At 47.9% G+C, this 22140-nt stretch overlaps 2 protein-coding genes across 3 annotated transcripts in view; one reads left to right on the top strand and one right to left on the bottom strand.

Moving 5' to 3' along the window:
• Positions 1-18630, top strand: part of FKBP15 (FKBP prolyl isomerase family member 15) — a 29190-nt gene extending 10560 nt beyond the window's left edge. Inside the window, exons 9-29 of one of the 2 annotated variants that reach the window (XM_087944108.1) lie at positions 579-722; positions 1245-1387; positions 1718-1766; positions 2805-2924; positions 3823-3916; positions 4638-4741; positions 5149-5242; positions 5723-5829; positions 6371-6478; positions 7313-7407; positions 7971-8073; positions 9079-9250; positions 10013-10149; positions 11185-11340; positions 11842-11994; positions 13035-13127; positions 13875-13985; positions 14553-14660; positions 15307-15875; positions 16231-16327; positions 17107-18630. In XM_087944108.1, coding sequence (XP_087800234.1) covers positions 579-722; positions 1245-1387; positions 1718-1766; positions 2805-2924; positions 3823-3916; positions 4638-4741; positions 5149-5242; positions 5723-5829; positions 6371-6478; positions 7313-7407; positions 7971-8073; positions 9079-9250; positions 10013-10149; positions 11185-11340; positions 11842-11994; positions 13035-13127; positions 13875-13985; positions 14553-14660; positions 15307-15875; positions 16231-16327; positions 17107-17184 — 2835 coding nt within the window. In that variant the 3' untranslated portion in view covers positions 17185-18630. Of the gene's footprint in view, positions 1-578; positions 723-1244; positions 1388-1717; positions 1767-2804; positions 2925-3822; positions 3917-4637; positions 4742-5148; positions 5243-5719; positions 5830-6370; positions 6479-7312; positions 7408-7970; positions 8074-9078; positions 9251-10012; positions 10150-11184; positions 11341-11841; positions 11995-13034; positions 13128-13874; positions 13986-14552; positions 14661-15306; positions 15876-16230; positions 16328-17106 lie in introns of both variants that reach the window. The other variant, XM_087944107.1, reaches the window with a different exon arrangement.
• A 1656-nt stretch (positions 18631-20286) lies between these two features.
• On the bottom strand, positions 20287-21110 carry LOC113424850 (uncharacterized). Its single transcript, XM_026686737.2, has one exon. The coding sequence runs from the start codon at positions 20975-20977 to the stop codon at positions 20363-20365; it is 615 nt and encodes a 204-aa protein (XP_026542522.1). The 5' UTR covers positions 20978-21110; the 3' UTR covers positions 20287-20362.
• Positions 21111-22140: the final 1030 nt, after the last annotated feature.

Genomic DNA, 22140 nt, shown 5'->3' with positions numbered 1-22140 from the left:
TCGGCACCAATATTCAGCCACTGTCCAACCCCGAGCTACAAATATTTGCTTCTACCGGCATTTGCTAAATCCGTGTTTCTCAACTTTGGCGAGTCTACAATGGATGCACTTCAACTCCCAGAATTCTCCAGCCGCCACGTTGACGGTTAAAGTTGACCCATCTTAAAAGTTATCCGGATTGAGAAACTGTGTGCTAAACTGAAGGAAGGAAACGGTAGCTGTTAAGTCGCCATTCACTCCATAACCTAATTCGGGAGTTTTCAAACTTTTTCAGACTTGGGAAACTTTAGCTGACAAATAATAATAATTCTGGATCCAGAGACAAAACTCAACTGGCTGCATTGAACTAAAAACACCCCAACCCAAACTAGATAATACAGGTTGAAAAAAAAAAAAATCTCTCCTAGGCTGAGCCTACGATAGAGTCCCCTTTAGGGAAATGACTTTGAAGAAGGGGAGGAGGAACCCCTTCCATGTAATTTAAAACTCTTTTTTTCTCTCTCAGCCTTAAGAGAGTGAGTTGAATCTCAGCTGTTCATTACATGACTTTCTGTTGTTGTTTTTCCCCCCCCCCAAAGGGCTGGGAAGAAGGGATGCTCGGTTTGAAGAAAGGAAGCAAGCGTTTCCTGGTTATCCCTCCAGCCCTGGCTTATGGGTCTCAGGGAGTGGCGAATCGGGTACCTCCAGACTCCACGCTGGCCTTCGAGGTAGAAGTCAAGAGGGTAAGCCGCTCTGTTTTGTTTGGGGGTGCCAGCTGTGGCCTCTGTGCTCTGTCTGTCTAGAAAAGGGTGCAGAAAAGAGCAACAAAGATGATTTTAGGGGGCTGGAGGCTAAGACATGTGAAAAAAAAAACACGGTTGCAGGAATTAGGTATGTCCAGTCTAGTGAAAAAGAAGGACTAAGGGTGAGATTGATAGCAGTCTTACAATATCTGAGGGGCTGCCCCAAAGAAGAGGGAGTCAAGCTATTCTCCAAAGCACCAAGAAGGCAGGAGAAGAAGCAATGGGTGAAAATGAATCAAAGAGAAGCAACCAAGAACTAAGACGGAATTTCCTGACAGTGAAAACAATTAATCAGTGGAACAGCTTGCCTCTAGAAGTTGTAAAGAAGTTTTAAAGAAGATGTTGGATAACCATTTGTTTGAAGTGGTGTAGGGTTTCTTGCCTAGGTAGGGGGTTGGACTAGAAGACCTCCGAGGTCCCTTCCAACTCTGTTACGCTGTCCCATGCCCCCATCTTTCTTAGGTCAGATTGGCCAAGGAGGCTGCTTCAAATGAGCAACATGGGCCCCCCAGGGACTCTCTTGCGCCCTCTCCAGGACCAAACACCGAACACCTCAGCGCCGACCCTGCAGGGTTGCCTCCTGGCACGCTACCCCCAAAGCCTGGGTGAGTTATCAGTTTGATTTTAATTTTTCAGTCCTCTCCTGCACGTTGATGTCTTTGTTGGGCAGCGTCTACCGTTTGAGAAAGAACGAGGAAGGCCAGTCGCTGTTCGCATTTAATTCAGAGGCTGCAGGGCAGTGCTTCTCCACCTTGGCAGCGTTAAAGACAGGTGGACTTTTAACTCCGCTATCCTGACTGGGGAATTCTGGGGGTTGAAGTCCACCTACCTGAAAGTAACTGAGGTTGAGAAAACCATGCTACAGGCTTTTAAATTCTGAAAAGAGACCTTCTACCCACCTCAGTGGTTCTAAGATTGTTCCTTTTATGCTGCAGGGAGCCAGCTGTGCGGGCCAAATCCAACTCACTCAGTGAACAACTCGCGGTAAGTCTTCGGTTCACCCAGCTCGGCTTGCTTTCTCCATTTTTTTTTTTTAATTTCAGGGTTTGATCTAAACCAGTGGAGGGTTTCCAAAAAATTTTCCCTACCGGTTCTATGTGCGCGTGCATGTCAAGGCTGGATAGTTGCCTGGAGTGTTTTTAAGCTCAGCTGAGGTGCGCCGATAGCGCCGGTCAGCTGAGCTGCACATGCGCGCAGCACAGACACAGAGCTCTGTCAACCTGGTGATGTAAGGATTCCAGCAATCGCCCTAATTAAATCACGATCCTTGAGCCAAACTTCAAAAAACTTCCAAGGATTCATTAGAGGCGACATTCTGGCACTGCCCTCGATGAAGCCAACTCTGGCCTACATCACCCTGTGAGCTTGTTTCCCCTCTCCCCGCTGGGTGTGTCATCAATCACATTCTCCAATTAAATATATCCGCAGGCAAAAGCTCTGGTATTTTAATTACAACCTTTTAAAGATCAAGAGTTGGAATGTACTTTCGTTTTGCTGCACTGCTCTTGTAGATTTCCTTCCTCCTCTCCCCCCTTTTTTTATGGCAACTACTGAAACAGACATAGGAATGTTTTATGAGTTGACAGGTGAACTGCCTGGAGAGTTTTTAAGCTCAGGTGAGGCGTGGTAATCCGCTCTGCTAAGTGAATTAGCTGAGGTAAAAAAAACAAGGAAGTCTAGGGCAGGGCCCAGCCAGAGGTGTATTTGCCGGTTCTCTGAACCAGTCAACATTTTCGCTACCGGTACGCCAGAACCGGTCCAAACCAGCTGAATGCCACCTCTGATCTAAACTCTCTTCCCCTTAAATTGAATATGTTCTGACTTCCGCTTTCTGTCAGTGTGAACTCATTCTGAGTCCCTGGAAGGAATCCATTTTGAACGAACCGAGGGGCTCAATGCTGCTTGTTGAAAGACGGGACTGGTTTTTACAGGCTGAGCTCAGGAAATTGGGATATTTTCTCTCAACGTTTCCTTTGTTTTGTGTGTTGTTTCTCTCTCTCTTTCTCTCTGTCCCGTGTCAAGAACCCCGACATGGCAAAAGCGAAGCTGATTTCACGAATGGCGAAGATGGGCCAGCCTATGCTGCCTTTCCTTTCCGGTTCGGCTCCGGCCCAGCTGGACTCAAGTGATTCGGAGATCGAGGTGGGTGGCTGGGTGGGCCTTCGGAATTGGGAGGGGAGGGGGGGGGGGAATCCCAATACTGCTCCCAAAGATCAACGTTGCTCCAAAACTGGGAAGCCATTCAATGGATTCTTCTTCCCCAATTCTTTCCTTAGACCAGGGGGCCTTCAAACTCGACAGCTTTAAAGACTTGTGGGCTTCCAACTCCCAGAATTCCTCCTCCTCCAGTCATGTTAGCTCAGGAGTTCTGGGAGTTGAAAGTCCACAAGTCTTAAAACTTCCCAAGTTGGAAGACCCTTGCCTTAAATTGTTGAGGTCAGCCGTATTTTGTTATACTATGGAATTTACCATTTGATCGTAAGCTGCCTAGAGTCAGATGGGTAGCTATATAAATTGATTGATTGGTTGAGGATTGAGTGACTGACTGGATGGATGGATGGAAGGAAGGATGGATGGATGAGAGAAACAATTAGGGGAGGCATGAAAAGAGACAGATGGTTCTCAATTTGCGGCCGTATTTGAGCCTGCAGTTAAGGGTCATAAGTCAAGGAATAATGGATGGAGAGATTCAACCTAGAAATAAGGAGAAACTTTCTGACAGTGAGAACAATCAACCCATGGAACAGAAGTTGCCTTCAGAAGTTGTGAGAGCTTCATCCCTGGAGGCTTTCAAGAAGAGGCTCGACTGCCATCTGTCAGAAATGGTGTTGGGTCTCCTACTTGGGCAGGGGGTTGGACTAGATAACCTACAAGGTCCCTTCCAACCCTGTTAATCTGTTAAAACTTACATGACCCTGTCCAATTTTGCACCGGTTATTTTGTGCTGCCTTCCGAGTGGCGCGTTAAAAGGAGAAAAGTGGTTTAGGATGACAAGGAAAAACTTAATGCAAAGCCCTCCCCCTGTGGGTGTGTATTTCAGGACCCCAACACTTTGCGAGAAGCTGCTCATCCCGTCACATCTTCTCCTCTGAAACCATCCTCCCCAGCCGCTCTTCCTCAGATAACAGCCCAAGGCACGTAAATCCATTTACTCTCAGTCTGCATTTCATTTTCAACCTACGTTTCTTAAGTGTAAAATAGTATGTGTGTGTGGGAAAATAAATGCCTTCCCCTGGACCCCCCTGTGGCTTTGACATTATGTTAGCGTGTTGTCCACAGGCTCCTCATAATTCCAGTGGGGCCAGAGGGACTAGAAACTTGGTTGAAGAGTGTAAAAGTTCTTCCCCTTGTCTGGGCATTCTTTAGAATTGCTTGGCACTGCAGTTGGCTACTGTTCCTGGGTATCTTGAGTTCAAGAACCCACCACAAAACCACCTTAAGAATAATTATTTCTAGGGTTTTTTCCTGATTTCTGCATTGGCTTATGTTTTGGATGCACCAAGATCAGACTTGGGTTCTAGAACTGATCCAGAAATCACACGAAGAAGAATTGTTTCTAGTTTCTTTTGGTTTATGTTCTGGATTGCCACCAAAATCAGACTTGGGTTTTGGAACTGATCCAGAAATCACCTTCAGAAAAATCGTTTCTAGTTTCTTTTGGTTTCTGCATTGGTTTATGTTCTGGATTGCCACCAAGATCAGACTTGGGTTCTGGAACCGACCCAGAAATCAGCTTCAGAGGAATTATTTCTAGTTTCTTCTGGTTTCTGCAGACCTATGCTTTTCTAGCTCTTGCATTGACTCTGCCTTTCTCCATTGCATGACTATACACAATCTCCCGTTTTCTTTTCCCAGGGCCCCAGGTATCTGCTCCTGGACTCCAGGTGTCCTCGGCTGCTGTGATGCCTACAGCCTTGCATCCTCACCCAGCTCTTCCTGGGTCTTCTCAGAGTCTTCAGGTATGGGGGTGTTGATGGGTCTTCTTTTTCGAAAAGAGGTCTGGCCGTCTCTATACATTTAGCCTTCTTTGCTGTGGCAGCAGCTAAATCTTGAACAGATAGAGAATGGCTCTTTCTGCCTGGACCTGGGACCCCTCCCTCCCTTTTCTTTCTGAAAAAGCAGGAGAAAAAGGGTGAAAATCTTGCCAAGCACCCGTGACCATATTGGGGTGTGTAGCTGTTGGAACTCTGGAACCAGGTGGTAAGTAGCTTTGAACAGTCGCTAAGCCACCAGCCGTAACTCAAGAACTTCCCGTAGCGATCCTCAAAGCTCTTAAAATCCTTCTTCCTTGAGCTAAAGGTTTCCAGCCTGGAATTGAAAGCTTTAGGGCTTAAAAAGATATTTCTGTCTTACTTCACCCTTTTAGGCGTACACAGGGATGAACTACGCCTACCCACAAGGCCCTGCGGCAGCTTCCCAGCTTCAACCTATGGGGCCTATCTTTCCTGCTCCTTTCCAAGGTAGGCCGGGGCTTACAGCTCTCTCTGTGGCTGCACATAGCATGCTAAACCAGGATTAGGCTGAACAGCTTTGCCCCAAGAGAGAGATGAGCGGTTTCTACCGAGTTTCCCCAAAAATATGACCTACCCTGAAAGTAAATCCTAGCTTGATTTGCACCCAACATAAGCCCTACCCCCCAAAAAAAATAAGCCCTAATTAAGACCCCCCCAGATGTTGGCAGGAATGAGGGCCCATAGACTTTAGGTTCTGGAAAACTTCCTCTCTTCCTGTTTCCTTATGCAAGTTCCATATTTACCGGTCATTCAAGTTGGAAAGAAACAGCTTTAGAAGAAGCCCAATCCATAGACCCTAATATCTCATTTTTGTTCTGCAATTGCCAACATTTTTATTGATGGATTCTCTTTCTGTTTAACTACTCTGTTCCTGATACTTTCGATTGCTCTCCGAAAATTGTGTTTACCGTTTCCCTTCCAAAGCAGCCGGTGATATTGGTTCTTTCTTAATGACGGAAGCGAGGCAACAGAACACCGAAATCCGCCTTTCTGTGGGCAAAGTGGCTGACAAAATAGACCAGCTAGCTGCTAAGGTAACATCAAAGGGATGAGGTGAAAGCTTGCGTAAAAGGATTTGCTTGTCTACAAATCATGCTGATCAGCCTTAGAACTTTCTTCCCAATTCAGCTGGCCAGATGTTCTGGAAACTCACAAACCCCCTAGCTAGTAGGCAACTTGGCTATCTCAAGTTGAATTGTGGGGTCCTTGGTGCTGTCTGAGCTTGGTGGCTTGCTTGCCAACCTTTCATTACCCAACTAGGCAACATCATGAGATATTGCACTTAGGATTCCGACGGTTCAATGCTAAGCTGCTACCAATAGTGTCTTCTATTGGAATTGGCTATATCTTTTTCTGATCAACGCTTAACTTGCTCCTCCTCCTCACACCTCTTTTGGAATGAGTTCTGCGTGGGTGAGTGGCTGGGATCATGGATTACATTCAACTATAACATCATGGGCTGAATCCCATCATGGCTTAAACCACAGAGGCTCCCTTGAATGCCTCATAGCGACCGGGGATTGAATGAGATACCTTAGCCAAGGTGTGATCCAAGACCTTCTCTTTATCTCACAGATGGAGGAGCTGCAGAAACAGAATTCTACCCAAAGCTTGTTATCAGGTATTTCCTCTGTTACAATGGAGACAACCATGATTATGGCCAACATCCAGCGTATAATCCAGGTAAAGTGAAGAAATGTTCAAAAGTATCCTGGAGAAACTTAAGATCAACACCTCACTCTGTCTCTCTTTAGAGTGAGGTATGGATCTTAAGTTTCTCCAGGATACGTTTAAATATGTGTGTGTGTGTACATGCAAGTTGACCTCCATCGTAGATTGTTTGTTCTTCATTGCCAAAACAGCAACAACCCAAACTTCTTGTCTCCAAAGTTCTTTTTTTCAAGAGGCAGCTGGACTTTCTTCGAAGTCGTTTTGCTTCTCCATCCATGACGCTTCTTCGGCTCTGACTATGGGTGGTGGGGAATGGGAGTCAGAGCTGAAGCATCTTCTTGGATGAGAAGCAAAACGTCTTCGAAGGAAAACCAGAAGGTCCAGTTGCCACTTGAAAAAAACACCTTGGGGTCAACCATGACCTGGATGGATGACTGAGAATCTCTGTCGACAGCCAATCTTCTTCCATTTAAGGTGATTGGAACGATCCATTCCAGGAAAGACACATTTTGCCCAACCTTAGTTGATCCTAGAACACCTGTCCCTTCACTGAAGTAGAGAGCGAAGCCTACGTCCTACTTAAGGGGAAGACATCTCCAATGGCACGTGCAGTGGTGTCCATCTGAGAATCTCTCGTTATTAGATACAGCTTCCCCCCTCTTTGGCTGAGGTGATGGGACTTGTCTTACAGAGCCACCTGGAGATCCTATCACAGGAACCCTTAACCCAGGTCTCCCTTGGGGACTTGTGGCTTCTTCCAGATTCTCAGCCAGCAAAGCTGCTGGGCTGTCCAAGCAGCCACTTTGGAATCCCCCCCCTTCTTTTTTGGGGGTGTTCTCTCTGCAGGAAAACGAGAGGCTGAAGCAAGAGGTTTTTGAGAAGAGCAGTCGCATTGAGGAACAGAACGAGAAGATCAGTGGACTGATTCAGCGAAATCAGAGGTGAGGACTCTCCCAAGTGATGAGAGGCATTTCCCTCCGTGTCTCCATGCCTCTTTGGTGAAGGCTGCCTTTGATTGATGGTTCTAGCAGCTCGTCCTGTTAAAACACGGCCGCTGTTGACCCTTGGAGAACCAACTGCACAATCCCCTGTGCAGGACAGCGGTGAGGTTTAGGTTCACAGGACCTTGGGGAAAAATACGCAAGGGGTCAAGGAAGGAAGAAGCTGTTGAGGAAGAGTTTGGAGAAGAATTGCACGGTCCAGAGATTAGAGCGTGAGAAAGAAACTCGAAGCAATCTGCCCTCAATTTTGTCGAGTATAAGAAGAGACAGAAAGAACCTGGGAAAGACTTTTGATGTCTGTTCTTTTGAGATAAGCCAGATCAAGAAATAGACCCTTCAAGGATTCCATTGATGTGATTCTCTTGTTTAGGGTGTAGGAGAAGAGTTTTGAGAGCCTGTTCTACCCCTAGACCGAACTGGTTATTATTATAGATTGGACTTCACAGGAAAACTGCTCTGTCCCACAAGACCCTATTCTGCATTTCTTGTTCTCTTTCTCCCAGATACGTCGAGCAAAGCAATCTGCTGATGGAGCAAAGGAACAATTCTCTGCAAATGAACACCGAACATTCTCAAGCCAGAGTGTTACACGCCGAGCAAGAAAAGGTAAGACCACCAAGAGGAAAGGAAGCCAAGATAACTTAGAGAGCAACCCCCCCAAAAAAATCCTGGGCTTCTACTCAGCATTTAACCTTAATTCCCCTTCTTGGTGCGGTGCTTACCATCATCGGAATCCCACACGGGGGAAAAATTGGAAAGCAGAGGAGATGACAAGACACATCCTGCTCCTTCCTATCTCTCTCTTTAAAAACAAAACAAAAAAAAGTCACTAACTTTGAGCTCATTTTGCCCTAATTTGGAAACTGGGCAGAATGAATTAGAAGTGGTTGTAGAACGACGACATGGAAAGCTCGTAGGCCCGAGAAGCAAAATGGTTTTGAAGAACTGATTGTAAGCCAGCCAAGGGTCGGGGGGACAGCGAGGTGGGTGGCAGATAAAGTTTAATAAGTAAATGAAAGTGAAATGAAAGTAATAAGCTGGGCTCCTCAGTTGCAGGCCCAGGAGGACTGTTTGGAAGGATGGAACAGCTCCTCGGGACATCTCTTGCGATCCCCAGAATGGTTTTCAGTGTTTTGTGGCTCCCCCAGCCAGCATGTAGTTTCGGGCACTGAAGAGCATCAGATTGGGAAGAGGCTGATTGTATGTGAACAGCCATGTTTTTTTCAAGAGTGCCAGGATGTTTTTATTTTGGCTAACCATCTTTCTGTCGTCTCCTCTCTGGCTTTCGATTCTGGTGGAGTTAATTTTCCTTCTCCTGTCACTGCTTCTTTTTTTCCTCTAGTACCTGATGCCACTGGATCAGGGGTGGTGGGACCAGGTGAGGTTCTATTCTCTCGGTAACCTGGAATTTCCCCTGCCCCAGAAGTTCCCCTTTTCAACTTTGAGCAGGAAAAAGCCAGTTTCCCTCTCTTCAAACTGTGTTTTACCGCTCACCTTTTCTGTCCGAATATCCTATTTTTTTCTTCTTCTTCTTCTTCTTCTTTTGGAGAAAACCCTTCCACGACTTCTCCCTCTGCTTTTCTCCTTACGGATCCTCTTTTCACGTCGCAGGTCAAGGTTGCCGAGGAACTGGCAGCGGCTACAGCTCAGATCTCCCGGCTTCAACTGGAGCTGACCAGCCACCAGAAGAAGGAGATGGACCTTCGCTCCCAACTGAATGCTGCCTTGAAGGAAGCCGAGAGGCACGCTGCCCAGCTTAACCAGTTGCAGGCCCAGCTGGCAGGTAAGGGAAGGTGAGGAAGACGCCGAAGTGGAAGAAGAGACGTCTCCACAGCACAGTAGAGTACCTTTCCCAGACTGGTGAAGGCCTCCTGGGGTGGGTGCTTCAGTGCCCTCCACCTTCTGCAGAAGATAGAATCAACCCAACCTTTAGATCAGGGGTCTCCAGCCTTGGCAACTTTAAGCCTGGAGGACTTCAACTCCCAGAATTCCCCAGCCAGCTTTGCTGGCTGGGAATTCTGGGAGTTGAAGTCCTCCAGGCTTAAAGTTGCCAAGGTTGAGACCCTGCTTTAGATCAACCCAGCCTTTCTCCCTTGCAGCCCAAAACACCCTTTAGACCAGGGGCCCCCAACCACCGGTCCGCGGACCGTGCCGTCCGCAGAACAACTCCTACCGGGCGGCTGCTGGCGCCGCCATCTTTTTCATGAAAAAGTGCTTCCTGTGAGCTTTTCCGGGTGAAAGCTCACCGGAAGCACGTTTTCATCAAAAAAGATGGGGCGCTGCCTCGATGAGCTTTTCCGGTAGAAAGCCATTTCTACCCGGAAAAGCTCACGAGCGCTAGCCGCCATCTTTTTGATGAAACGTGCTTCGGTGAGGTCACCGGAAGCACTTTTTCATCAAAAAGATGGCGGCGCCCAGCTGTTGCCGTACCGGGCCGCGGCGTCGAAAAGGTTGGGGATCACTGCTTTAGACCTCATGAGGGGTGCCTCAAAGCTGTGTGTGCTTCCACCTCTGTGCTTTGTTCCTCTCCCCTCAACTCTTGCAGAACTCCAGGAGTCGTCTGAAAAGGCCAAGAATAAATTCCAGGTGGAGAAGCAGAGCCGCAAGCAGCTGGATGGGAAGCTGGCTGCCCTGGAGGAAGAGTTGGCTGACCTCCGGGTGGAGAAAGAGAACCTGGAGAAAGTGAGGACCTCTGAAAGATCTTAGAGATCTCGTTGGCATTCTAGATTGGGCCCGTTTAGTTTACTTTATGGTCATTGCACCTCGTACAACAAAAATCAAACACCATCTTCAGTGCATGTCATGACCACGAAAATAAACACAAACAGACATCCTTCGCATTCTGTGCAATTGAATTGAGAACCCCTGATATTGCATTAACATTGCACTATACAGCAGAATTCAGTAGAGCTCCTGCCCTGGGATAGAAGCTGTTTTTCATCCTATTTGTCCTTGTTTTTATTATCCTATACCGGCTGCCAGATGGTAATAATTCAACAAAAAAAAAAAAGGGAGCCCAGGATGAGATGGATCTTTAAGGATGTTTTGAACTTTCTTAAGGCAGCGGGAGCTATAAAACTCTTCCAAAGAGGGGAGAAAGCAACCAATGATCTTCTGGGCAATGACATTAACCCTCTGGAATGCTGTCCCATCTGCCCCTGTGCAATTTGGCAAACCATACAGAGGTGCAGTAAGTTAAGATACTCTCTGTGATGCAGCGGTAGAAGGTCACCAGCAGTTTTTCATTCAGTTGTTTCCTGAGAAGCTTCAGGTAGTCTAATCTCTGCTGGGCCCTTCTGACCAGGGCTGCAATGTGGGCCTCCCAGGTCAGGTCCTCTTTTAAGGTAACACCCAGAAACTTAAAACCGGCCACTTGCTCCACTCGGTCTCCATTGATAAGCAAGGGCCGGAGGTCTGATCTGTTCCACTATAAGCTCCTTGGTCTTATTGGTGTTGAGGACCAAGTTATTGTCTCCACACCACGAAAGCAAGTGGTCCACTTCATCGTGGTAGGCAGACTCATCCCTCCCTGAGTCCCACCCCGATTGTATCATCTGCAAATTTAGTAATGGTACACCTTCCCAGTCAGTAGGGATCCGTGTTTGCCGGTGGAGAATTTGAAGGAGGAGTTCCTCCCCTTGCCCTCCCACTTTGCTCGGTCTCTTCCCCTCCACCCATGGCTGCTTTCAGCGGCTCTGCCTTCTTCCTCTCCTTCAGAGCCTTTCTGAAAGAAAGAAGAAATCTCTCCTTGAGAGGAAACAGGCCGAAGAAGAGGCGGATGAGATTCGCAAGTCTTACCAGGAAGAGATGGACCAGCTCCGTCTGCTTCTGAAAAAGTCACGGGCATCGACCAACAACGTTGCTTCAGAGCAGGTGAGAAGCAGGAGTGAATTTGCCCCCTGAACTTGGTTGGCTGCTTGCAGACGCTTCATGACCCAACTAGGTAGTGCCATCAGTACGAGGAAGTGCAGTGTCTGTTCCCTGTTTATACAGAGTAGTTTGCTCTTCCAGTGCTAATGGTGGTGTGGGTTGCTTCCTTGACGAGGGTGTTGTTTTCTTCTTGATGGACTCCTTATTAGTTCCTTGACTAGGATCTTGCTTTCAGCTTGTTATTTGTCGGGTGTCAATCCCTGCTTATCTGGGCTTCCGGTTTTTGTTAATTTTCTAAAACCTCTGCGGCTAAATAGGCCTTCCCTCCAAACCTCGTCCATAGCGCTGGGAAAGTCCCCTAACCGCTCAGCCTCCTTTGTGGAGGCGCCATCTTGCAAGGAACCAAGTCACTGCAACGGCCTTTAATGGAGTGTCGGGAGCAGGAAGGGCAGGGATACCAGTGTGTAAGACCGGAAGTCAATCCTGTCTACTGTCCTGGGGAAGCTTTCCCTTCTGCAGACTGAGCTGGAGTCCCAGTGGGAAGCCAGGTGCGAGCGCCTGCTGAGCTCAGCCAAGGAGCAACATGCCCGCCAGTTCCAGGAAGTGTGTGAGCAACGGGATGCCCAGCAGCAGATGATCTCCCAGCTGGAAGAGAAGGTGGGTACCAGTAAGGGAAGGACAGGCAGAGCGGGTGGTGGAGTCAAGAGAGGAATCATCCTGGAGTCGTGACGTTCCCACAAAGGATCCAAGTCCAACCTCTCTTGAATTCTCTTTATCTAGATCCAGTTTAGGGCTGACTGTGAGCTGATTAGATTCTTGTGTATAGACACAAACTTTTAGTGCCTAACAGTAGCCCCCGCCTGTCTCTCTTTTCACCCCCCACTTCCTCAAACCCCATTCCTCAGGAGGGCTCTACCTGTCTGTTTCTTATTGCCTTGCTCAATATCTACCTCCCTGCTCCAAATTTAGCCCCTATTTCTCTATCCCTACATGCTTTATAGCTGGGTTTCTGATCCAAATCCAAAGCGATAGAAAAAGCAGAGCAGGCCCTGAGATAAATCCAATTTGTCTATGGAATCAACTTTTTATTTTTTACTAAAGCCCTAATATGTGTAGGCCTCAACTTACAGCCTTTTTAGCAACTGTTTGAAGTTACAGTGGCACTGGAAAAAAAGTGATATCTCCTTTTTTGGGGGTCCCAGTTGTGGTCGTAAGTCAGAGATTGCCAGCATATGCCACCTTCCCTCCTCCTTATCTTCATTTAATGACCCCCATAATCCCTGGCGGGGTGGAGTCTGGCAACTGAATAGAACTAGCAGTGTGTTTTACTGGCCGGATGCCTTTCCTGTCGCCTGTGCAGAGTTTTGTTCAGCAGATATAATTCTCAGTGTGCCCAGAGAGAGAGAAATATCTGCCTTTACCAGGGATTGAACTCACAGCCTCTGGATTGTGAGGCAAGAGTTCCACCTCTGGGCCACCGAGCCACTCCACTGCACCACTCCTCCTCCTCCTCCTCCCTCTCTGCCCCCTCTATTTCTAGGACGGTGAAATAGACCGCCGGGTGCTTAACTTGTCCCATAATACACAGCCGGTCCGTAAAACATTACAAGGCTCTTTTATAAGCCGCACCTGGATGCTTCGAATGAAGCCACCTGGTTCCGCATGTCCGAATGTTAACCTGTGTCTCTGCTTTCTAGATTTCTCAGCTCAAGGCCAGCAGGATCTCAGAGGTCCAAAACTCCACCCAATCGCAGGAACAAATAGAAGAACTGGAGGCCGTTAAAAGGAAGGTGAGATTCACCCTTTATCCCAAACACAGAAATTATAAGCGTCAAGTCACCGCTTGGGATTTTTTTTTTTTTTTTTACAACGAGCGGCAATTTTAAAAAGGTCAGCGCAGGAATGTGATTCTTAAACTTAACCTTGTCTCTTTGAATCACCGGTCAAAGTTTTCAGGGGTTGAATGTCAGTCACAGTAAAAAAAAAAAAAAAAAAAAAGAATTTCTGGCCGTCATTCCCTACTAGGTTTGTATTTGTGTATTCCGTTTGCAAGGTTAGCTGCGGTAGGCAAGGAATTCTGTCCCTAACTATCCTATCAGAGCTGAAGAAGCTTCTTGGATATGAGAAGTGAAACGTTTTCAAGGAAAAACAAGGAGGTCCAGTTGCCTCTTGAAAAAGTAGTTGTTATGTAATCAGAATGGAACGCATCAAATATTTGGGGTGTGTTTTTCAGCATTCAACCAGGATGGGCCTTTTAATGTTAAAAGCCAGTGTGAATGATATAGTTGATATTTCTTTTGTATACTTCTTTTTTTTTTTTTAGTTGTATTATTTGTGTTATTTAGTTTGTTATTTGTGTTGCTTGGTTTATTATTAGTCGCGTTGGATGGTTGTGAGTTTGTTCCTTCTTTTCCTTTTGCATTTTAACTTTGGAAATGAAAATAATTTGTTTTTTTAAAAAAAAATCTGCGAGTCTGGAGGTGGGAATCCTGCCTCTGTCGTGTCGACATGTCTCGTTTCTCTAAATGCCACGCCAGTGTGCAGCCTTGCAGTCCCAACTGGGAGATCTCACCGCCCATTACGAAGGCCGGATCCAAGAGCTGACGAAGAGCATCCATAGGACCTCACCGACAACTTCAGGCGAAGAGGTACATCCATCCCTCCAGGGAAATATCTTATTAAATAGGATCTTTTTAAAAAAGACCAAAAAAATGACCTGGGTGGGTGTGGCCGACTGGGTGTGTGCAACACCACTCGCTGGACATGGCACTTAGCTGATAAGCAAAACTTCCTAAAGAAATATGAACTATTGCCTCCTGCAACCACCACTCCCCTTTTGCTTCTAATTATTCCCCAGGGAGTAGCCATTCAGTGTCCACATGGGCCTTTCTTTCCGAGTTGGCCCCTGTTCCTTAGTTGTTCTCCCCTCCTGACAGCTCTGCACATACGCACATCTGGAACAGGCTCCAGCCGTTCCTCCTCCCCACTTATCTCCAACTTCAAAGGCAGCTGGGAAATGTCGGGCGGCCCTGGCCCCATCTCTGCTTCCGACCCAGAGCATCCATCACAGCCTTCCCCAGACTCCAGGACTGGCCCAAGTTCCTCCCCAACCTCCTCATGGTCTGAGTCTGACGGGCCACAATACTCCCTTGGTTGGTTGGTCTTTGCGGGATGCTTTCTCGGATAACACGTCTCAATCCTTTTTCCATTGCCAGGTGAAAAAGATCATGAATGGAGTCTTCCACTCCCTCCGAGGTCAATTTGAGTTTGAGGAGTCCTACACTGGAAGGATCGTTCTCGGTGTGGTCATGAGCACTATCAAGGTAGCTTTCAGGTCCAAGTCGTTCAGCTGATCTGCTCGTTCTTCTTCTCTTACTGCAGGTCTCATTCTGCAGTTTTCTATTTCCCTGAAAATAAGACCCTGTCATTCATAAATATATGAAGTATATAGGTTTTATTTTCGGGGGATGTCATCCACTGAATAACCTCACTTGCGTGCATCGCTCCTGGCCTCCTTTTCGCTGTCAGAGGCCTTCAGGAATTTCTTCGGCGGCTGGCAAGGCTTTCCTGAAGGCCTCTGCGGCCAATAATGGAGCTTTGGATCGATCCAGAGCTTTGTTCTCAGCTCCAGAGGCCTTCAGGGCTGCAGAAGAAACGGGCTGGTGAGGCAGGTGTCGCGGGGTGCGAGTCCTGGCTACAAATGTCCAAAGGTAAATAGTAGGGCAGCTACTATTTACCCCACCCCTCCCTACCCTAGCTTAATTTTTACCCGTCCACTCTTGAGTGGATGGGATCTTAATTAGGGCTTATTTTGGGGAGGGGGGGGTAGCGCTTCTATTGGGTGCACATGTTAAAAAAGATCAAGCTAGGACTTACTTTCAGGGTAGGTTGTATTTTTGGGGGAAACAGGGTAATTGAGGCGCTCGAGGTGGAAACTCCCCTTTTCCCTTCCTTTCTCCCTGTCGCCAGACGATAACTCTGCAGCTGCTGGAAAGGTCTGAAGAGCGCAGTCACGAAGAGCAGGGACCGCAGCAGAGAGGCAGCCCGGTGGTCCTCGCCCGAGATCAGCCAGCCAGTCCTGATGAGACGCCAGCAGTGGCATCTCCTGTACCTTCAGACCACGTAGAAGAAGACCCCAACAGTTCTGTACTCTCCTCAGAAGGAAGCCAAAGCAAGCCGGAACAGGAGGCCCAGCATCCGGGCACCCCTGCTGAGTTGACCCCGGCACCCTCCAATCCAGTCCCCAAATCTCCAGAGGTGGAGAAGAAGGAGGAGGTTGTGTCTTCTGGACCAACGGAACCTCCTGCTTTAGAGGTTGGTGGTGCTGAAGAGGACACAGCCACAGATCCTGTTCCCTTGAAGCCAGCCGTTGAGGAAGCTGTGCCTACACTGGAGCCAGAAAGAGAAGAGGACACTTGCCCAGATGTTCCTGACCGGGATCCAACCTCCTTGAGCCTTCCATCCGGTGCAACCGAGGAGAAAGTCCAAGCTAGGGAGATGCCACCACCAGCATCCACCCCTCCAAAAGAGGATTCCAGGTCAGTACCAATCGAAGAGGAGCTTCCTGCCTCTTCTCTATTTCAGCTAAGTTCTCACATCACCCCAAGTCAGTTGAGGGTTGGCTGTAGGAGGCACCCCAAGATCTCCAACCTGGGAGCCGAAGGAGACAACGTTGGGTGGCTCTTCAAAGCGAGAACATCTCCATCCCTTGTTAGGGTTTTTGTTTCTCTCTGTGGGAAGAGAGTTGGAGGCTTTGCTTCATTCTTCGAGCTAAATAAGCCTCTGTAAGGATTTTCTAAAAGGGATACTGGGACGCCAGCACTTTTCAGCCACAATTGCATGCAGCTCTGGGGGGTAGGTGTCAAGTTTGTTTGTTCATTCATTTCTTGGCAGCACTCCTGAGGATGAAGCCAATTTGTTCAAAGCAACCAACTGTAAGCTGCCTTCATCAGCAGGTCCATTGGAAGAGGAAGAGGATGATGAAGAACTGGTGAGGCCTGGGGGGGCGGGGCTGCATGACTGTATATTCAACCCCCTCCCTCAAAAAAAAACACCTTATTGGGGGTGCAAGTTAGGATTTGACACCTAGTTGGTTTGAGGGCCTCAATCATGGTTTCTTCCCAGAATGTAGACTGTGCTAATCTTATAGAAAAAAATTTGTTCGGGCAGGTTCTTTTTCAAGGAAATGTTAGAGAAAGCCAGCCGAGGAAAGCAGAGGACCAAGAAACTCTGGCTAAGCTCCTTGATCCTTTTTTTATACAAGTGTTCCCAGCTGCAGCTAATGAAGGGAATCAGGGCCCTTTCCTCCCCCATAAGCCACCCAACCCACGTTGCTTCCTTCTCCTTTCCTCCCTGCGTGCCCTAGGATGAAGAGAGGGTGGACCTGGGTCTTCCTCTGAACTCTCCCCCTTGTTCTCCCTCTCTCCTGCTCTGCCCAGCCGGACTGTGCCCTTCCCCAGTTTCTTCCACAGCCAACGGAGCCACACTCCCACTCCCTGTCGGCTGTTCGTCTTCCTCCTCGGATTCAGACTCCGACAGGGGCATGACAGCGTCCAAATTTTGATCCCGTGACCACGGAGAGGCTGCCGTGGCCGTCAATGTGAAAAAAACGGTCATAAGTTCACTTTTTCCCCCAGCGCTGTCGTAACTCGGAAAAGCCACTAAATGATAGCTTTTGAAGCCAAGAATTGCCTGTACGCTGGTTTGTGGGGTTGTGGGCCCCTCTGGGAAGTGGTTCCAACCTCGCCCTTGTCTTCCTTGGTCCTCCAGAGCTTTAAGGGGCGTCCTCCCCCGACCCCGCTCTTCGCTGATGACGAAGACGACGATGACCTGGACTGGCTGGGATGAGCCACGGAGGGAAGTTTGGAAGTAGAAGTATTTTTGCCTGGTCGTTTTGCACAGAGGGGGTGATGGAGCCTTGAGAACTGGGATTGTCCCTCGCACACCTGGGGGGCCTTTGGATACCAGCGGTTTCTCTCCCTGCACTGAAGCACAAAGCAAGGCCACTTTTCCGCATTCCGCTCTGAAATCCTGCCTCTTTATGTTTTGCAAGCGAGAAAAAGTCTTCCTGGAGGGACACAAGAAGGGCTGAAATGGACTCCGTGCAGCTCCGGGTTCCTTCAGGGATGCAAATGCGAGAATCCCAAGGAGTTGTTTTTTTCCCCCCTTCTTCTCTTCTTTCTGCCCACCCCACATCTTCCCACTGGTGCTTTTGAGGACTCCCTGCCTCCTAATCCCTCTGCACATCAAGCAGAACAATTGGTAGCTGGGGGAAGGTTTGAAATGGCTAGCAAGGAGCGTCTTTTGAGAGAGAGAGAGAGGGAGAGAGAGAGAGAGAGAGAGGAATGAGAGAGAGAGAGAAATGAGAGATGAAAGAACGGAAAGAGAGGAATGAGAGATGAAAGAGAAAGGAAAGAGGAATGAGAGAGGAAAGAAAGGAAAGAGGAATGAGATGAAAGAAAGGAAAGAGGAATGAGAGATGAAAAAGAAAGGAAAGAGAGGAATGAGATGAAAGAGAAAGGAGAGGAATGAGAGATGAAAGAGAAAGGAAAGAGATGAAAGAAAGGAAAGAGAGAGAGAGAGGAATGAGAGATGAAAGAGAAAGGAAAGAGGAATGAGAGATGAAAGAAAGGAAAAAGGGGAATGAGAGATAAAGGAAAGAGGGAGGGAGGGAGGGAGAGGGAGAGGAATGAGAGAGAGAGAGAGAGACCTTGTCCTATTCCCACACAAAAGGAGATACTCATCCTTGCTAACTCTGCCGGGTGTCGTCACTTGAGAAGAAGATTCCACCCCCTCAAACAAGCGAAAAGCCCATTCAGCATTTAAGGGGAAGGGTCTACCTGGAGCGGAAGCATCTGCTCCGATTCTAATAGGCTGAATAGGTCAGATCTGTGGATGACAGGCACCCTAAATGTTTTCCCCCCAAAAGGGGGCAAGGTATCCCCCATAAGCCTTTTTACTTTAGGGGTTGGGCGTTTGTGTTGGAAGGCAAACCAGGTTAACTGAGCCTTCATTCTAGCACTAGCCGAGTCTTGTTTTGGAGCAACAAGGCAAGTTTTAAGACTTGTCGGCTTCAACTCCCAGAATTCCCGAGCTAACATGGACTGGAGGAGGAATTCTGGGAGCTGGAAGTCCACAAGTCTTAAAAGCTGTCAAGTTTGAAGGCTCCTGTTTTAGAAGAAGGGAAGAGGGAAATTCCTTTAAAAGGTTCACGGTTTCTGATCAACGCAGCACGTACGAGGAAACACCAATTGGGGTGTGTGTGTGTCTTTGGGGATAACCTCCCCCCCGCCCTCCCAAAAAAGACTCCATTTCTCTGCCCTCCTCCCTTCCCCGAAATCTCCATCTTTTTTTCTTCTTCTTTCGCATCATCCGCTGTCTTTACAGCTTTGCTAACGTCAGTTCAGGATTTTCCTCTTGGGATGCAAAACGTGGCACTAACTCGCCTGGCCCTTCTGTTGGACCACAATTGCCAACTTTGTGTCTTTCTTTTTTGGGGGCGCAAGGGGTGGGAGGAACCACGAATAAAAGTGCAATTAAAGGAAATGAACTTGCCACTCATCCCGACTCTTCCTTCTAAGAGAGGACGGATCTGGTTGCGCCCCGTAGTCACACTTAATTTTTGTATTGAATTTCCAAAGCTTCATTGGGGGGCGGGGGTAGCCTGGGGGAGGGGGTGGGCTGGAGGGTGTGTAGGCAGAGGGTTTTAAAACTGGGGTACACGTGTGTGCATTTTTTTGTTGGTTTGTTTTAATTCTGTTACGATTCCTCTTAGTTTTAGTAGATTTTCTATCTCACAAAAGGGACAACTTTGCTACTGGTCTTAAGTACCATCTATTGATGGCACCAGGCTACCTAGAAACTGGGAAACTGGGAGTTCTAGTCCTCTAGTTATTGGAGGTTCTTCAAAGAGCTAGATCTCTTAGTTTTTTTTTAAAAAGGAATCTTTTATTGCAACTTTCAAAAAGTTTTCTATGACATAACGTGATAGCAGAAATGATGACAGAATTGTTAGTCAAAGGCCACAAAATGTGTCAGTTAATTGTCCCCAATGGTTGAGATGGCTCAGGATGAAAGTAGCCTTGGAAATCATCCACTGATTTATTGATCCATCCACCAATTCATCCATCCATCCATCCACCAATTTATTGATCCATCCATCAATTTACCCATCCATTTATCCATCCATCCATCCATCAATTTATTGATCCATCCATCTACTAATTCACCCATCCATTTATCCATCCATCCCCCAATTTATTGATCCATCCACCAATTTATCCATCCACCCATCCATCAATTTATTGATCCATCCATCTACTAATTCACCCATCCATTTATCCATCCATCCCCCAATTTATTGATCCATCCACCAATTTACCCATCCATTTATCCATCCATCCATCAATTTATTGATCCATCCATCTACTAATTCACCCATCCATTTATCCATCCATCCCCCAATTTATTGATCCATCCCCCAATTCATCTATCCATCCATCTACTAATTCACCCATCCATTTATCCATCCACCCACTGATCCTCCCTCCCCTCCCTCCCCTCCCTCCCTCCCACTCACCCACCCATCCATTGTATACCCTATAAAAACCAGAGCCCGCTAGCTGATGCTAATCCACATCTTCCTTCACCCTTGGTTATGCCTCGCTGGGGCTCCTAAGAATTGTAGATCATCACCATTAGGAATTTCTGCTTGCCAAGGAGATAATTGTGCAAAGTCACAACAGCAGCCAGAAAGAGAGCAATAGATTGACAGAGGCGACCTCATCACTGCTGGAGTCCTGAGGTCTCCCTCTAAATGGTCAAGCAAGAGAGGAAAGTAAATCTAGGAGCACGATGTGGGTCCTTGTGGCAGCAGCTACACCTTGCCCATAGAACCTTCTCTCTTCTGGCTGAGATCTGACTAGGATGCCTCTCCTTTTGGTGGTCCTATTTCTTGTAGACTTTCATTGCCCCTCAAGGCCCGAAGCCCTTCTTGGGACACGGTGGTGCATCAAGCGTTCCCTGCTCAAGAAAAGACTAGCGTGAAGAAGATGGAGACCACAAGAAGGATCAGAGTCATCGCAAAGCAAATGCGCAGGTTCTCCACAGACGCAGGAGCTGAGGATGTCCTTGGAGGGATCTCTACCACCACAGCGTTTTGCATCTCCTGCTGACGGAGCCCGCTCCACATCCCTGCATGGAACCCCGTGGAAAACACCGGAACGATGCTGCTGACGGTGAAGATGGGCGAAGTGGGCCTATAGGTATACTCCACAGACAGGGCCACATTGCCAAAGGACCAGTTGGAAACTCTTGTGGAATCTTTGTCTTCTTCCAAACCATCATCAGAGGTGGCCTGGGACGCCTCCGCTCCTGGTGGTCCTATCTCTCGTAGGAGGGCTTCGTTGTTTCTCAAGGCCTGGAGGCCTCCTTGGGGCACGAGGGTCACCATCCGGCAGAAAGGGCAGACCACGAAGGAGACCACTCTGCTTTGGCAAACCAGTTTCCTGAGACAGGCGAGGCAGACGGTGTGAGAACACCAGAGAAGCTTCGGTACCCGCCTGGTGGAAACCTCTTGATAGAACTCATAGCAGATGTTGCATTCTTTTCCGCAGCCATCGGCAGAGGACAGGAGGGCCATGTCTTCTTCAGGACTTGAGATCAAACTCTAGGAATCTTGGGTTTCTCCTACAGCCCCCAACTCAAGGCACTTGAGTTTCTCCTACAGCCCCAACACAAGGCAGTTGGGTTTCTCCTACAGCCCTCAACTCAAGACAGTTGGGTTTCTCCTACAGCCCTCAACTCAAGACAGTTGGGTTTTTCCTACAGCCCTCAACTCAAGACAGTCCCTTTCTGAAGATCCTTGCTGGTCACCTTCGTAGTGTTTCTTTGAAGCACTCAACCTGCCTTGACTGTGCTCAAGTCCGAGATGCCAGGACGCTCTTAACTCTTCCGGATAATCAGCTGAAAGTGGGTTGAGATTTCCAGTCAACAAAGGAGTTGAGAACCAGCGACCAGCAAATAAAAACCGGTCTCGCTCCACACCCTCGCCTCTCTGAACTTTAATCCTTAATCAATGACTTGTTAACTCAATATTTGTGGGAGTTTACTGGCAGTGACCGTGCCAGATGAAAATAGCCCTCCTAACTCCCCACAAAAGCTATTCCTGGAGTAATTTCCAGTATTCACAGTGATTTAAGGACACGGGTGGACTTCCTCATTTGTAGCTCCTTCAACAAACTTGTCCTCCCTGTCTTGATCTTTCAGAGCCTCGAAAGCACAGGGAGTCCTTGACTTAAAACAGATGGTTTGATGACCCATTTACAACAGTGCTGAAAAAAAAGGGATGTGGGAGTGTGTTCCCCCCCCCCCACTCTTACTCCGTTTGGGCGAAACCGAACAGAATTAGCTATGACACTGGAAGAAGGGCCTCTGCCTTGTATCGGCGGGGATGGGTTTCCCCTGGTTGCGATTGTGGTGCTGACATGCCGACTGTTAAACGTACAACGTGCAAGACTGCCCCACGAGGTTTGTCCTCTGGCTCCCCAAAAGATCTGCACGAAGCAACACCTGGAGAGCTGAACTGGACACCCAGTTGGGAGGCCACTGCCTTATTACCCCTGTAGATGTTTTATAGATAATTAAAGTGGACCATGTCAATATGTTTACTTCTCATCACGTGCTAAATAATAATAAAAAGCATCCATTTTTGTTCTAACTGGCCCTGCTCAAGTTGTTGAGATGCTGCCAAGTCATTGGATGCGTTTTTTAACCTAGAGTAGGTGACTTGCCACTTTTCTGGTC

The sequence above is a fragment of the Notechis scutatus genome, chromosome 15 (genome assembly GCF_049901735.1).
Source record: "Notechis scutatus isolate UNSWTSFEM ecotype Mainland chromosome 15, rNotScu1.2, whole genome shotgun sequence".
NCBI lineage: Eukaryota > Metazoa > Chordata > Lepidosauria > Squamata > Elapidae > Notechis > Notechis scutatus.
This window is presented reverse-complemented; position numbering and strand designations above follow the sequence as displayed.

Coding starts and splice junctions, on each gene's coding strand:
- LOC113424850 (XM_026686737.2), bottom strand. CDS start 20,977: ATGGCCCTCCTGTCCTCTGCCGATGGCTGCGGAAAAGAATGCAACATC.